At 48.4% G+C, this 14,329-nt stretch overlaps 4 protein-coding genes across 4 annotated transcripts; 2 read left to right on the forward strand and 2 right to left on the reverse strand.

Moving 5' to 3' along the window:
* Nucleotides 1–158: 158 nt before the first annotated feature.
* On the forward strand, nucleotides 159–2,958 carry ANOM_009241 (SAGA histone acetyltransferase complex subunit SPT7; the record flags this gene model as incomplete). The annotated part of the gene is made up of 4 exons (XM_015554497.1): nucleotides 159–330; nucleotides 382–1,514; nucleotides 1,569–2,257; nucleotides 2,307–2,958. The coding sequence occupies 4 exons, from the start codon at nucleotides 159–161 to the stop codon at nucleotides 2,956–2,958; spliced, it is 2,646 nt and encodes an 881-aa protein (XP_015402703.1).
* Nucleotides 2,959–4,348: 1,390 nt separating this feature from the next.
* Nucleotides 4,349–7,364, reverse strand: ANOM_009242 (putative eukaryotic translation initiation factor eIF-2C4; the record flags this gene model as incomplete). Its single annotated transcript, XM_015554498.1, has 5 exons — nucleotides 4,349–4,545; nucleotides 4,604–6,440; nucleotides 6,493–6,641; nucleotides 6,712–7,066; nucleotides 7,161–7,364. 5 exons carry the CDS (start codon nucleotides 7,362–7,364, stop codon nucleotides 4,349–4,351), a joined length of 2,742 nt encoding a protein of 913 aa, XP_015402701.1.
* Nucleotides 7,365–9,167: 1,803 nt separating this feature from the next.
* On the reverse strand, nucleotides 9,168–12,491 carry rna14 (cleavage polyadenylation factor subunit RNA14; the record flags this gene model as incomplete). The annotated part of the gene is made up of 7 exons (XM_015554499.1): nucleotides 9,168–9,217; nucleotides 9,295–9,987; nucleotides 10,046–11,048; nucleotides 11,113–11,290; nucleotides 11,332–11,543; nucleotides 11,596–12,267; nucleotides 12,339–12,491. 7 exons carry the CDS (start codon nucleotides 12,489–12,491, stop codon nucleotides 9,198–9,200), a joined length of 2,931 nt encoding a protein of 976 aa, XP_015402702.1. The 3' UTR covers nucleotides 9,168–9,197.
* A 474-nt stretch (nucleotides 12,492–12,965) lies between these two features.
* On the forward strand, nucleotides 12,966–14,320 carry asf1 (nucleosome assembly factor ASF1). The gene is made up of 4 exons (XM_015554500.1): nucleotides 12,966–13,195; nucleotides 13,248–13,287; nucleotides 13,345–13,653; nucleotides 13,718–14,320. Exons 1-4 carry the CDS (start codon nucleotides 13,087–13,089, stop codon nucleotides 14,115–14,117), a joined length of 858 nt encoding a protein of 285 aa, XP_015402699.1. The 5' UTR covers nucleotides 12,966–13,086; the 3' UTR covers nucleotides 14,118–14,320.
* The last annotated feature ends 9 nt before the right edge of the window (nucleotides 14,321–14,329 follow it).

The raw sequence follows: 14,329 nt of genomic DNA on the forward strand, positions 1-14,329 counted from the left end.
GCCAATGCTGGCAACAATGCGACTTCAACTTCAAATGGTTACGGCTCGTTGAGCAATGCTAACCTTGGCGCGTCGAGCCTAACGTTGAAGAATCTTATTGCGAGAATCGACATGAAGCGGACAATGGTGCAAGCCTCTGATGCGGAGCTCGGAGTTTGATGAGCGAGGTACGGAAGAATCGTAGCAAATGGGCCAGTGAGGATAAAATCGGCCAGGAAGAGCTATACGAAGCCGCGGAGAAAGTCCTCAGCGAACTCAAGGCGATGACGGAGCATTCAAGTGCCTTTCTGACTCGTGTGAATAAACGAGATGCGCCGGATTATTACACAAGTACGATATACCCTTGATTCGAAGTCACGCCTGTGCTAATTCATTTAACAGTCATCAAGCATCCCATGGATCTGGGAACAATGACCAAGAAGCTGAAAGCACTGCAGTATAAGTCAAAGCAAGAGTTTGTTGATGACATCAATCTGATCTGGTCGAACTGTTTCAAATATAACACAAATCCGGACCATTTTCTGCGCAAGCATGCCTTGTACATGAAAAAGGAGACGGAGAAGCTTGTTCCTCTTATTCCAGAGATTGTAATCAGAGATCGTGCTGAAGTTGAAGCAGAGGAGCGTAGACTTCAGCTCGCGGAGCTTGACGGTGCAGAAGAGAGTGACGATGAGCCTATCATGTCCTCCAGAGGTAGGAAAGCTCCCGGTAAATCGTCCAAGAAGGGTGCTGCTCCAGCTCGAAATACCCCTAGCGGATCTGAGCCTCCTGCATCTTCCCAGCCACCAGCACCTGCACGCGCGGACTCCGATGTTCCTGCCGATGGCACCCAAAACGGTTTCGCGACACCACCACCCGGGACACAGACACCCTCAGACCCTGCTGGCGTCGCGGCTGGTGTCTCCGGAAGTCATGGTGATTCTATGGACATTGATGGATTAGCGCCCCCGACTAATGCACTCAGTGCTTTATCAGCACCGGGCGCGGAAGCTGAGGATCCTGAGTACAAGGTTTGGAAGCAAGTCACGAAAAAAGACAGAGCTCTTATTGCTGCAGAAAGGCATCGCTTGTTTAAAGGTGATAAGCTAAACTCGGACGAACCGGCTCTACTGCGCACCAAAGCTGGTATGCGAAGGTGGCTGAGGAATCAAAAACAGGTTAATGCGGAAGGTGATAAGTCCAACGAGCAAAATGCACAAGCCATGGAGCCTGGCCCAGCTGGGGAATCTCTTGCTGAAGGGATTGAGGTCGAAGAGGATAAAGTGATTCCTGATTATTACGATGTTATGTCAGGTGTTCCTGATCTGCCTGTGCAACTGCTTTGGAGGGAAGACTCTGATGGCAATATCGTGGATGCTTCAGAGGAGTTTCTAAGGATCTTGCCGAAGGGAACATTCACCCAGCCCGAGAGCAAACTTTCCCGCAAGATGGATGCGAATATGCGGCAAATGCAAGAGACTCGAAAGATTTGCTCCAAGATTGGCATTGTCAAGCAGATGCAGTTGCAATCTCAGGTATGTTTTGCTCGCTCCTGTAAGGGCTGATCAATATCCTAATTTGAATTGTAGATGTACCAGAACCAATTCCAGAAATACCAGCCGGAACCATTTGTTGAGCACGATGTTCCTCCTCATGTGATGAATGATGAAGGGCCTGTTGTTTCTCCATGGGTTTGCAAGGCAGCTTTGCAGCGCTCCGTTGCAAAGATATTCTACCACACTGGATTTGAGGAGTACCAACCGTCAGCTCTTGACGCTGTCACTGATATCGCTTCTGATTTTTTTCAGAAGATAGGAGAAACCTTCAAGTCTTATATTGAGGCACCCAAAGTTCCTACCAGCGATTCAACGGATATAATGCCTTTAAGCAATCAGTGGAAGAAGGCATACACTGAACCGGAAATTGTGCTTCACACACTGAACTCTGTCGGCATCGGTGTTGAGGATATTGAGTCTTATATCAAAGACGATGTGGAACGACTTGGAACGAAGCTAGCGACTGTCCATGACCGCTTGAGGTCTTTGCTATCTGAGCTTCTGCGGCCTGCCCTTGCCGATGGAGGCGAAGATGGTTCCAGTGCATTTGCAGATGGCAGTGAACAGTTCGTTGGCGGTGACTTCGCTGAAGACATTGACGAAGATTTCTTCGGGTTCAAGGAGCTCGGTTTGGATAAGGAATTCGGCTTGGCTACTCTCAGTGTCCCGCTTCACCTACTTCAGAATAGGATGTACAACGCTGCTCAGTCCCAGAATACAAGGTATGGTAGACCACTTCCGGATGCATTATTGATACTCACTGTTTTTTAGTTCCACCCAAACCATAACCCTCTTCCCACCGCCCCCTCCATACCCACGGATCACATCGGAGACGTTACCGGCACAAATTGGATTGGTCCAAGGGTTTTTTGGCGCCAAGTTGCAAGCGAACAACACCGAGGGTCTGATTGAAGATCTCGAACTACCACCGAAACAAAGACCAATGGCTGCTAAACCCCGTCTTCCAGCCTCTGGCAAGATCCAGCCACCCTCAGCCCCGACCGGGCCGACTTCCAGCCCCCAAAAGCGGCCACTCCCTCCAACAGCTCCTGGTCAGCAACCAAACGCTGTCAAGCCTGGGCCCTCAGAACCCAGTAAGAAGAAGGTCAAGAAGAACAGTGGCGTGGCCCTGGAAATTCCTGGATCAGTTGCCGACGGAGACGAAGCTGCAGCGAATCTGGATGGCACTAAGACTACCGATGACCCAACGTCGACAAACTTGGATTCCAAGGACTCTGCTGAGGTCTCGGGGGGTCCCGTGACCGAATCTAGCAACGTTAAGAACGGACTAGATAACTCCATGTCAGACGTTACTGCTGCTGGTGAAGGCGCCGGTCTTGCCGGTGATGCTAACGGCGATCCAAACAAAAGCCACAACAGCACGGCTCCGTTGACAAACGGTACAGCGGGTGATACATCATGATGCTATACGAAACATACCGAACCCGTCGCGTTGCAGGCCAAAGTGGTACTTGTTTAGCCTTTCCACTACCCTATACCTTTGGATGACTCTATCTCTCTCTTCCAGCTTCCAGGGTCCTAATACCCTTTCTGTTAAATTTATTTCCGCATCATATTTCGCTTTCAGTGTTTTTCTACAGTGCATGAATACCCGGCATTTCTGGTTGGCCAGGTGAAGCCATTTCTTGGGCATGAAATAGACAACAACTCACATCCGAACACCGGGGGAACGCTAGCGATGAGAATTCGATATTCTGGTTTTCTGGCAGCAGCGTTCGCTTCCGTTTTCCATCCTTTCTCTCCATTATTCTGCATTAGGGACCGGGACATTGAAACAAAAAAGAAAACAGGTGATTATATGGAATGGCGCAGCATGGCATGATTTAAGGAGGGAATAAACAGCACAGCAACTCACCCATTCTTTGTACCAGCTGGTTCTAATCCTTGACTATTCTATTTTATCCTTCTTTGACTTCGAGACAAAGGGTGCACCCCAGAGCAGCCAACCAGCCCGGACCAAATTGTTCACATCTGGGTGTCTTTCCTTGTCTCTTTTTACTGTACTTTGGTGACTCCTCTTCTTCTATACCATGTACTCGTATGCTAATATAAGCGTGCGCAGTGTTTCTTTCCCTCTTCGTTTGGATTTCATTTCTTCTTCCTCCCTTACCGCTCCTTTATCTCGTTTTGCTTGCTCGTTCATGCCATGTCTCCACTTTTCACTTGCTGTTCTGTTCTACTGGTCCGTTCATCATCGATGTATTATCCGATTTTCTGCTCTGCTACTCTAAACAGAGATCAATACTCGTACATAACATGTCATCTGGCCTAAAGACCTTAACAATCCAGTACCTGGCTAAGCTGCAGTTCAAAGTCAAGTGTTGTTGTCAGACGACTATCTTACCTATTGGTGTGACGCACTCGATTCCGTTTTCGTTATTTCATGGCACCAAATACTTAGAAATACGAGGATGATTTTATCTACTCCCATACGCCCCGTGAGCGTTTGGTGCTGATGCACGTAGCAAAGCAAGTTGAGATGAGATTGTGCAAGCCTAAAGATATTCCTTAGGTACATACTGAAACTCTCGTCGCAACATCCGCATCCCCCAGATCCATCCGCCTTGCTAAAGGCAGTCAGTCCCGTTGGCTCAGCTGTCACTGACTCGAGCCTCTAAATGCATGACCATGACTAGTGGAAAATCCTGATAACATGAGCCAGCGCAGCAAGCAAAGCTGAAGGAGCGGAGATAACCCAGTCCATATACCAGATGTGGCTGGGGAAACGTAGTGAAGTGGTGAAAATAAATTTGCCGCTTTGCGTAATATTGAAGTATCCATATAGCCAGCACCTAGATGTACCAAACCGCAAAGGGCAGTCTGTTTGGAGTACCGTGAATTGGCAAGAGCCTCGGGTCCACTGGCTTATCCTTGGGCTTAGGGTTCGTCATTGGAACTTCGCGTCCGCTTCGCGGACCAGAACTGGCAGGCACATCCTCATGATGACGAGCGCGGGCCGCAATAAGGTGTGCATAGTAAACTGCCGGGACTATAATTGCTCATATTAGTCACGAACTCTTATACAATAGGAAGAAAAAGGTCCGTACACAATGAAACCGAGGTAGTAGACCGCATGTACTGATAACAATGATCATAAATCATGTTCTCCAGCTGATGTGCTTTGTGCCCAATTTGGTCCAAAATAACATGGTAATGGACAGGTCGTGAGGTCCCTTGAAGTGCAATGTGGGAGTATAGGAAGAAGTCCCAGTCATGCGGGCTAGTAACGTCCTTCTCAATAAGAAGTCCTGGCAGAGGATTGCCGTTTTTGTCGGCCGCATTGCGATCATTCGGTTTAGGGAATGCTCGGATATGGTGGCGCTTATTCGCGATGATAACTGTAAACTTTCCCTTCCATTTGTCTTGGGTTAATTTCATGAAGATAGACTTCATGTCCAAGACTTCTTGCTTGAGAATCTTCTCTCTCTCCCCCTCTGAGACGCCATCGCGGAAGTAATAAACGTTGTCGGGAGCGCGTCCTTGACCAACAGTAGACATCCACTCTCGCACAAGTGGGGTGAGCATGTGCTCCATATTTGCACGAGCGATAATTTCCACTCGGTCGCCATTCGTCTCACAGGCACCCCAGTAGCGCCCACCAAAAGTGTCCATGCAGACGGATACAGCGGCCATCGAAGGCGACCAAACGCCTATGGTAGGATGCGTGACATCCGCACCAATGATCATCGACATTGGCCTGAGGTTGGCATCATTGACTTTTGGTATGATGCGAGCAGTGGTACCCCCGAGCTTTGCATTGACTTTCATCAAAACGTTCGAAATATACTGCGGGTTCGCCTTAGCCACGTGGGCAGACTGCAAGACCTGGGAAGGCACACCCCAACGGCAGTCACAGGATTTCTTAATCCGGAGGTATGTGAACGAGTTCTTGTCTGGGACAATAATCAACAGGAGCTGGGGCTCCCTTTGGAATTTGTTGCCGGTTGAGTTGAAAAGTCTCTTTATGGCCTCGCCGGTGTCCTCTTTCAATTCCGCAATTAAGGGACGTTGGGTAATGTTGCCTCCATGGCCAGCGTAGGTCTTCATGAAACCGTCAACAAAGTGCTCCACCTGGGTTTTGTTGATGGCGTTGCGTTTGCCTGGGATAAACCCAACACCCCAGCAGCTGAGAGGCTGTTTGTTTGGCTGATAGAACTTCTTTCCACGAAGATCCCAGCGGCCGTTGGTGCCTGGATTGTGGCGTTGGTTGCCGCCAAACTGGATATCAGGATTTGGAAGCAATCGAGCCTTGGTACGGATCATGTTCTCGTCAATTTGGAGTCCGAAAGTCTGTAGAACCGGGTCCTTAGAATGATCCAGCATTCTCTTGGACTTATGGATCGAATTGAGGCGATCAGCTGGGCGTGCTGCAGCATACTTGATCATCTGCGAGGTCTGGTATTCGTTTAGTTTCCAAGGATATTTGTGGAGACCATGGATAGTTAAGTACTCCATTGGGTAGACAATGCCTTTCTTTGTCATTTCAACCATGGGAAGATCCGGGTAAGTAAGTAGAAGGTTGTATTTCTTCTTGAAATATTGCTCAACGGTGATCTTCTCAATAACACCGGTCGCTTTGTCCTTGATCTCGATAATGTACTTGCTAGCACTGGCATTGATGAGGCCCTTAACGGTAAAATTCACATTCGTGCAAGGACAGCCTCGGTAATGTGCTTGGACTACGAGCTTTTTCAGCCGGCGGTGGACTTCGTAAAATGCGTTCGATTCGGTTGTGCCGCCGTGGCCATCTGCGACAGGTCGAAGCTCATGCATGAGATGTTGGTGATCACGACAGTCCAAGACGGCCATAGCAGCACCCAAAAAAGAAGTGCGAGCCCAGAAGCAAGTATTTGACACGTCGATGTTGACAATAAGTCCACGATTCTAGACAGCATTGTCAGTCTGAGGAATAGATACAAAAAGAGCGTTGGCTTACAATAGCAGGCCTGATAGCCTCATATACGCCCTTGAAGGCCAATACACCATTGCCCAAGTCCTTGTGCTCTCCATTTTCATCGAAGAAGGAACGTCGGATTGCCAAAAATCTGCCGCTGGGCCATTCGCGAATGACGTGGTCAAGAAAATCTTTCATGGTTAGTTTACTTTTGAAGACAATCATAATGGTAAGAAGAGACAGGAGAAAGAAGGCACATACTCAGAGCCTCTAAAACAGATTCAGAAAAAGCAGCACGTCCCTGGAGCCAGGCATTCAAGACGGCGAGATTGACTGTCTTAGTAGGGCGTACAGCCAGGCGGAACGCATTAGAAGTTCGACCTCCGGGGCGGCCTTGTTCAGCGTCAAGATCGACCATAATATTGAGCCCGTTCGAGTAGTTATTCATGGACCTGTGAAAGTGAGCAACCCCTCTTTTTATGGGTTGAACAGTACAGGAAATACCACGCACATTGCGACCATCGTAGATTATCTGCTTTAAAGCCGTCTTTCTCGCATTGGAATTCCAGACCTTCTTACAGACGATATTTTTCTCATCACCGTTGCCGATGTTGACCTATATTCCGAGTTACTCCACATCTTCCAATGGGGCATCGAATGAACCTATTGGCTGAGCCAGACAAGATACCATGGTTGCCGGAGACACTCACATCGTATTGGTAGACATTCCTACTGGGGAACTTGGTGATCGGGTATGCGTTCAGGGAAATGTCCACTTCTTTGCCAGTGGTGTTAAAGCCCGGGCGAGGCACAGTTTCAACTGGGACAGAATACTTCACGACTTCGTCAGCTTCACGAACTCGGAGGTGGCGGAGGCCGCCGGTAAGTTTATTGACGACTTCGAATTCCTCCATAGCGGAAGAGAAAGCAGACGTATCGCTGGTATGAGACCAGGAGAGCGGCAGTATAAAAGAAACAAAACGAGGCAGCAAGATCCTATAGGGATGGGGCAGATGAGGGAAGGAGAATAAGTTCCATAGGGAGGAAGAGAGGGCTTTTTATAAGGGGAGAGCGCCATCCTGTGAAGCGTTTGCACTTGATTTAGGTGATAGAAGACAAAGCAATGAATTCCGGCTTCCCACATCGATGGATAGCCTTCGGCCTGTGAATCCCTGTAATTCCATGCATGTGCCGTTTGGGTAAACGGGAATAAGCATGGGCCTAGGAGGGAATCCGCACAGTGAAGGGTGGAGAGAATAATAAAAATACCAAAGAAGAGCCAAGAACAGGGAATTTATGTGGCAAAAAGAACAAAAAGAAAGAAAAAGAGACAGACGAGTCCAAGGAAATGAGAATAAGAATGGAAGGCGAGAATGCCCAAGGGAATGTAAATCAACACGCTACTTACCAAATGGTTAATCGCGAAAGCTGACAAGGGCAGATCAACGTTTCGGCACACGTCTGTTTTCAGCCTTGGTTTGTCCAAAGCTGGATCGCTCAGAGGAACAGAAGCCATTCTTAGACTGGTGGTCGGGGTTGCGATGCAGGTGGAATGGAATGGATGTTGTCGTCAAATACAGGGTTACAACGGCTTGTAAGACGTTTGTGGTGGACAGACACAAGGATGGAAAATGGCGAGAGGCTAATGAAGATAAGAATGCTAGAGGTCTCGGAGGGTGGGTTGGTGATGAAAGGTGATGAGAGGTTTGGTAGGTGAGAAGATGTTGGAGGAAGAAAAGGATGGAGGAAGCTTGATGAAAGAGGTGAGACGAGGCAGGTGAGGAAGGTGAGATGTTGCAAAAGAAACACAACAGGGCAGGTGAGGTGTAGTTGATTGGGTCAGGGGGTTGCCCAGGGTGATGATGATGAGAGTTGATTGAGCAGCAGGTGCGTATAGAGCTGAACGTGGAAGGGAAGAGTCAACAGAAGTTGACAATGGTTGACCAGGTCTCTTGCTGGAAATCCCGTCACGGTCAGTGTCACGTTTGCAATGCTTGCCTCTTTCGGACTGTTCTATACTTGACATCTCTCAGCCACCGCACGTTGTGTAGATGGTGCTCACCAGGGAAAATAGAGTAGGTCGAGGCCGAGATACACATGTTCTGGAGCTCAAGGTATTAATCGAAAAAGGTTGTGGAGCGGCAGGAGATCAGTTTGGGCTTGAGCACCGCTGGCAATATCATGTTCTCATCCCGTCTCTGACGCTGTGGCACACTTGCATAGATGCTTATTGAAGGAACGATCTGGATGATACATCGCACCACGCCTTTTACTCAGATGAAGAACGTCGTCGCTTTAAGAATACGTTAAATACCATTGTCAAAGTAGAAGAAAGATATTGCAGACTCGAGAGGTATCCTGAGAATCGCACAATCCGTGCCATAGAAAGAAGCAAAATTTCCCCTTCGTCAACCCACCACAACTTCCTAGTGACCCGTTCCATATTGGAGACCAAGAGATATAAAGAAAAACTGTACAAACCCGACCTGCAATGGATAACATACCCTACCCAAAAGAAAGTCACCGAGTGATATTTGCTTGTTGACCCCAGCTGATAGGGGTTTCGTGACAATTTGCCAAACCAAACTTTAACGCCGTTCGTCAAATGTAAGCAACGTTGAAAATGACTACAGATCTAAGACACGCCAGGCCGATGCGAGACACCAGGCAATGTGAACCCAAGATATTCAGATATTGCGCATTATCATCAAGCAATAGTAGGAGTCATGCCTCTATGCGTTGGTATATTACTGTGGGCGATAGACACCTGTCGGAAACGGTAAGCATTAGTTCCACAAAGGAAAGATGGGGCTCCAAAGAGATTCTAGAGAATTGGAAGCGTACCAGGAAACCCAAGCCCGCGCACAGATGATGGAAGTGGAATCTGTGAGATGGAGGTGGGCATATCAATTCTTCGGATAAGCTCAACCAACTTTTCCGGTGAGAACCGACCAGCGTTGTAGGATGACGCCGAGGGAATGATGCTCAAGAGATAAACAATGTCACGGGGTAATGGAGCAGGTGAACCTTGTGACCGGAATTGAGATCCACTCTGGCTGCTGATGACTTGTTGAGCACGTTTTGGCGGATCCAACTGTCGCCTCTGGGTTGTTTTCAGGGGGGAGTCGGCTCGAATAAACTTGCGTGGTCGATTCGTATCGTCATCAAAGTCTTCTAATGGTCTTTTCGGTGAGTTGGTCACTGACGCATCCGGATACCTCGAAGATGGAGTGCCATGACGAGACACGGGTTGTTCCGTAGGGAATGCTGTCTTGGGCCTTGTTTGGGAGGGAGAGATGATCGGCCGCACCGCGGTAGGGTCGAAAGCAGGGCTAGAGTATCGATGGGCGAACTGTTCTAACGTCGGGTCTTCAGGGAACAGTTCACGCATGCGATTCTCCAGATTTATGACTTGTACTAAATCTCCATATCGAGACTCATATTCGTGAAGGAAGGCAAAGATGGGCTTGGTCTTGAGCACATTTTCTGGGTTAGATGCCAGCTTTCTTACCGTCATCTCGAAGACTGCACGAGCGTCTGGAAAGGGATGTCAGCTTCCACCTCAGAAAAATCGAGTTGGGACCAGGGGACCTACTGATGACATCATTAATATCAATCAAGTGCTTCAAGTATTCGAGTGCGAAATTCTCATCCTCGGGGAATAGCTTAGCACCCCGTTCAAAGATCTTTGTTGCAGCAGGGTCTTTATAGCAATGATATTCGATGAGTGCACTTGCAATGTAGACATCACTAGTGATACGTCCTCGTTTGCGGGCGTCCGCAAACACTTGTCTTGAGCCAGGCATTTCGCCAGGTTTACCCTTGCCTTGTATGCGGCGCATTGCGCGCATTAGAGCAATCCATGCGAACGAGACCGTTTTAGAAAGGATGCCGATTTGGATTGCATGCGCATTGCGCAGGGCTTCGATCTGGGCGTTCTTCATCGACTCTCTTGCCTTCGAGTCACCTTGATCGTCATCGTCATCGTCTGTCTTGGACGGCTGAGTATCCGGGTTCATTTTCGCGAAAGTTTCCTCGAGTCGTGCAACATCTTGAGATTCTCGCGTGCGTGCTTTGGCGATTAAGTCGTAAAGCGCATTAAGCAGCTTGTCATAAGGTTCTCTAACCTTGGCACCTCGCTTTATGGGATCTTGTTCGGACTCCGAAGTGATTTCCAGTCGGTCGGCACGCTTGAACGCAAGAAGACAACTCTCCGGGTTAGCTTCTATGCCGTTCTTTAAGAATTCATTCCCCTCGTTCTCCATGTCGTTTAGGAAGCAGAATTCAGCAGCTTCAAACCATATCTCTGGTAAGAACCTAAGAGCCATGAGAGCTTGCTTATACACATAAATTACACGAGCTTTGAAAGCAGCCTGATCTTCCTCTTTTAGAACAAGTGGGTCTCCTTTCTCCCATTTGATCCAGCGCTTCCAGATATCAACCTGTTGTCCGAATTCAATGTCGCCATCAGAGCCTAGAACAGGGGGTAGCCTGGGTAAAGTTGTCCGGTTCAGGTCCCTTGTGATATTTTGCAGTTCTGTGTAAGAGCTGCGAGCGGTCATGTACGAGGGTGACTGCTCCTGAAGAAACTTCCGTCCCTGTGCATAAGCATAGCAACATTAGCGTGGGCACGCAACTGCAGGTAAGCAGGGCATAAATTACCGTGAGTTTGTTTAGACCCATTTCAAACTGGTCGTATTCTTTCCAAAGATTATTGACAGCTTGAGTGGGAACGCAGATAGCTTTCTGATAAGCTTTGCGAAGCAAATCCATTTTTGCTGGTCCTGCCACCCAGAACCGCCGACATTCCCCGGACCAGAGCGTATGAACTGGACATAATCTGTCCATATAGACCCGGAATCCTTATCTACACCGACATACTGCAGTGCTAAATCATAGGCGGACGAAATAATCCTCCTTGATTGACCAGTAGTATCAGTTGTCAAAGGGTTACGACGGCGAACGTAGTCGAGATATACAGTCCAAAGCTGGACGTCGGGAATAGTCAAGAGAGTCCTATTAAATATCTGTTCGAGGCGATATAACTCGTTGAGTTCAGACTCCATGGTTGCATATGCCACCCACTGTTCGGCCTAAGAAGGGTCAGTCCTTGCCTTCTCCCAAGGCGATGCATGAAATACTTACAGAAAAGGGGAACGCCGTCAGGAAACGCTCGTATACCTCACGCGCACTGTCGATTCTATTGCGGCTTCTGTGTTCATTGATCAACTCGAGCCATGCCGGGATATCACCACGTGGGTCTTCTTGTATTCTGTCCTCCAAGATACCAACGCGATCATGAGGCAACCGACCCTTGGCGGTCGACGGAGAATCAGGAGCGGGTGTAGCTGCAGCGCTATGTTGCATATTTTCAGACTGTAAAGTACGTGAGTTGTACATATCCTGGCTCAAAAGCGCAGGTGTATCGCTTTTAGAAGCAGCAGCAGAAACAGGGGTATAAGAGCTATTGGGAAAATTCTTTGCGTTGGCAGGTGCCTGCACAGCACCGTCCATTGATACATCAGGGGTAGGAGTATCTTCATTTGCATTTCCTGAAATGGGTTGCTGAGGCACATTCATAGATATAGTATTCATGTCCTCGACACCTAGTACAGCTGGCGGTTCATAATCCGCATCACCCGCGTCATCCTCATCTTCGTCCTCAACCACAAAGCCCCCAATTGTCCTCGTCTTCAATGGCACAGGGGTACCCGACGCAGGTGCCGACGCTGATGCCTGGGAGTCAGCTCGGGATGGTGTCTGGGAAGGGTAGGCATTGTCCGCGGGCTGGCTGAGATCCGTTTCAGGGGGAATAGACTGTGTAGGGGGGTTGGGTCTGAAGGAGAAGCACTTGAAGGAGCGATTTCACTTTGCTTAGAATCAGGAACGGAAGCAGAATATTGATCTTGAAGTGTTTTCGAAGGATCATAATCATCTGAATCTGAACTAGCGCCCTGATCTTCAACAGCTTTATAGTCCACGGAGTCCGCATTCATTGCCTGGGCCTGGAAAAAGGCCTTCTCAGCATCCTCTTCAGCCATGACAAAAGTATTTTCTGGGTCCCAATCAAGGTGTCGTGAAAAGAAAATCTGCGTGATCGGATCTGGTTAGCGACTGACTCCGCAGAGGGGGAAATGGACGATCCGATTTTTCTGCTACCCAAGCAACGTACAAGGAATATTAAGACCCCTAGTCTGTGAGAGGAGAAGCCAGAAGGCGCCCAATCACTCTTGGGAGGTATCCGCCTCAAACAGAATCCGGGGTAAAATAAGATTTAGTAGGTCAATGGAATGCCAGTGATAGATGATGCCGTCTCACAAGCTTGTGGCTGAAGCTGCAGCTGTCACGCAGAATCGTCTCACGTGATGAAGGCGGTGGGCGCGAGAATGCGCCCAACCGACGCGGCGCGTCGTCGATCCTTCTTTAGGGTCGAACTGGTTTAATTAGTACTTACTCGCTGCGTCCCTCCCCTCGATTGAAGTCTCCAGTTTCTCCGTCCTCCCTCCCTCCTTCTTCTTCGTGTGACTTTGACCTTGTTTTTCAAGTGTCTTCTACTGTCTTGTTGGCCACACCTCCCATCCTTCGCAAAATTTCCATCTCACCTTGCCCTACAATTAACGCCAGCCGTTTACCGCCATGTCCGTTGTTTCTCTCCTTGGGGTTAAGATCCAAAACAACCCCGCCCCTTTCCTCGCTCCCTATCAATTCGAAATCACTTTCGAATGTCTTGAGCAGCTGCAAAAAGGTATTACATAGAATATCGTCCCCGCGGCAATACTTGGCTAACCAGATGCTAGACTTGGAATGGAAGCTCACTTACGTCGGTTCCGCGACATCGTAAGCGAGGCTCGAAATGGCACTTTCGACAGACATGTTTCTAACTAACTGGAATAGGTCCGAATATGATCAAGAACTTGACTCTCTTTTCGTCGGTCCCATCCCCGTTGGCGTAAACAAGTTCATCTTTGAAGCCGAAGCACCGGACCTTAAGCGGATTCCAACATCCGAAATCCTTGGCGTCACTGTGATTCTCCTCACCTGTAGCTATGATGGTAGAGAATTCGTCCGTGTTGGTTACTATGTGAACAATGAATACGACTCGGAGGATCTCAGCGCAGAGCCTCCTGCAAAGCCAATCATCGAGCGGATCCGTCGAAACATCCTTGCGGAGAAGCCAAGAGTGACTAGATTCGCAATCAAATGGTACAGTGCTTGATGATCATCATGCGAGTTCTAATTGTGGCTAACATTCACTTCTTTTCATCAGGGACTCGGAAGAATCTGCACCAGCCGAATATCCCCCAGATCAGCCAGAAGCTGATATTCTGGAAGATGACAGCGGTGCCTATGGTGCTGAAGAGGCGGAGCTTGAAGCCGCCCTAGTAAGAGAACTTGCGGATGCAGAGAGAGATGTGAAGGGTGAAGATCATGAGATGGAGGGCGCCGAGCCCGCTATCAAGGAGGAAGAAGAAGAAGACATCTCCGATGCTGAAAGTGAAGATATCGAAGATGAAAGCGATGATGATGATGAGGATCTCGACGAAGAAGAGGCCGGTGATGGTGATGAGGATGTCGAGATGGGTGACGACTCCGAACAGAAAGATGATGGTCCCAAGGCTGATTCTACAAATCAACATTCTCACCAGCCAGAGGTTATGGTTCACTAGGTTGAACATCTCTTGAAATACGCATTGATATCACCCCTCTTACTTCCTGACATTTATTTTAACAAGTTTGTTTTACATGATTTTACGATTCAGTTGCAACGTTATGATGACAACCCTACCAGCCCTACTATCGTTTTACAAAATCACTGCATCTAGTTTATGATATAGAACCAACATAATCTAACGAATGAATAGTTGCTAGGTCTCTAAAC

The sequence above is a fragment of the Aspergillus nomiae genome, assembly GCF_001204775.2.
Source record: "Aspergillus nomiae NRRL 13137 chromosome Unknown contig00410, whole genome shotgun sequence".
NCBI classification, from domain to species: domain Eukaryota; kingdom Fungi; phylum Ascomycota; class Eurotiomycetes; order Eurotiales; family Aspergillaceae; genus Aspergillus; species Aspergillus nomiae.

What these genes read in the sequence shown, in the direction of transcription:
- asf1 (XM_015554500.1), top strand. Translation starts at nt 13,087, where the DNA reads ATGTCCGTTGTTTCTCTCCTTGGGGTTAAGATCCAAAACAACCCCGCC. An exon ending in TCTTGAGCAGCTGCAAAAAG is followed by an intron (nt 13,196 to 13,247) that starts GTATTACATAGA and finishes ACCAGATGCTAG; the next exon opens with ACTTGGAATGGAAGCTCACT. An exon ending in ACTAGATTCGCAATCAAATG is followed by an intron (nt 13,654 to 13,717) that starts GTACAGTGCTTG and finishes TCTTTTCATCAG; the next exon opens with GGACTCGGAAGAATCTGCAC.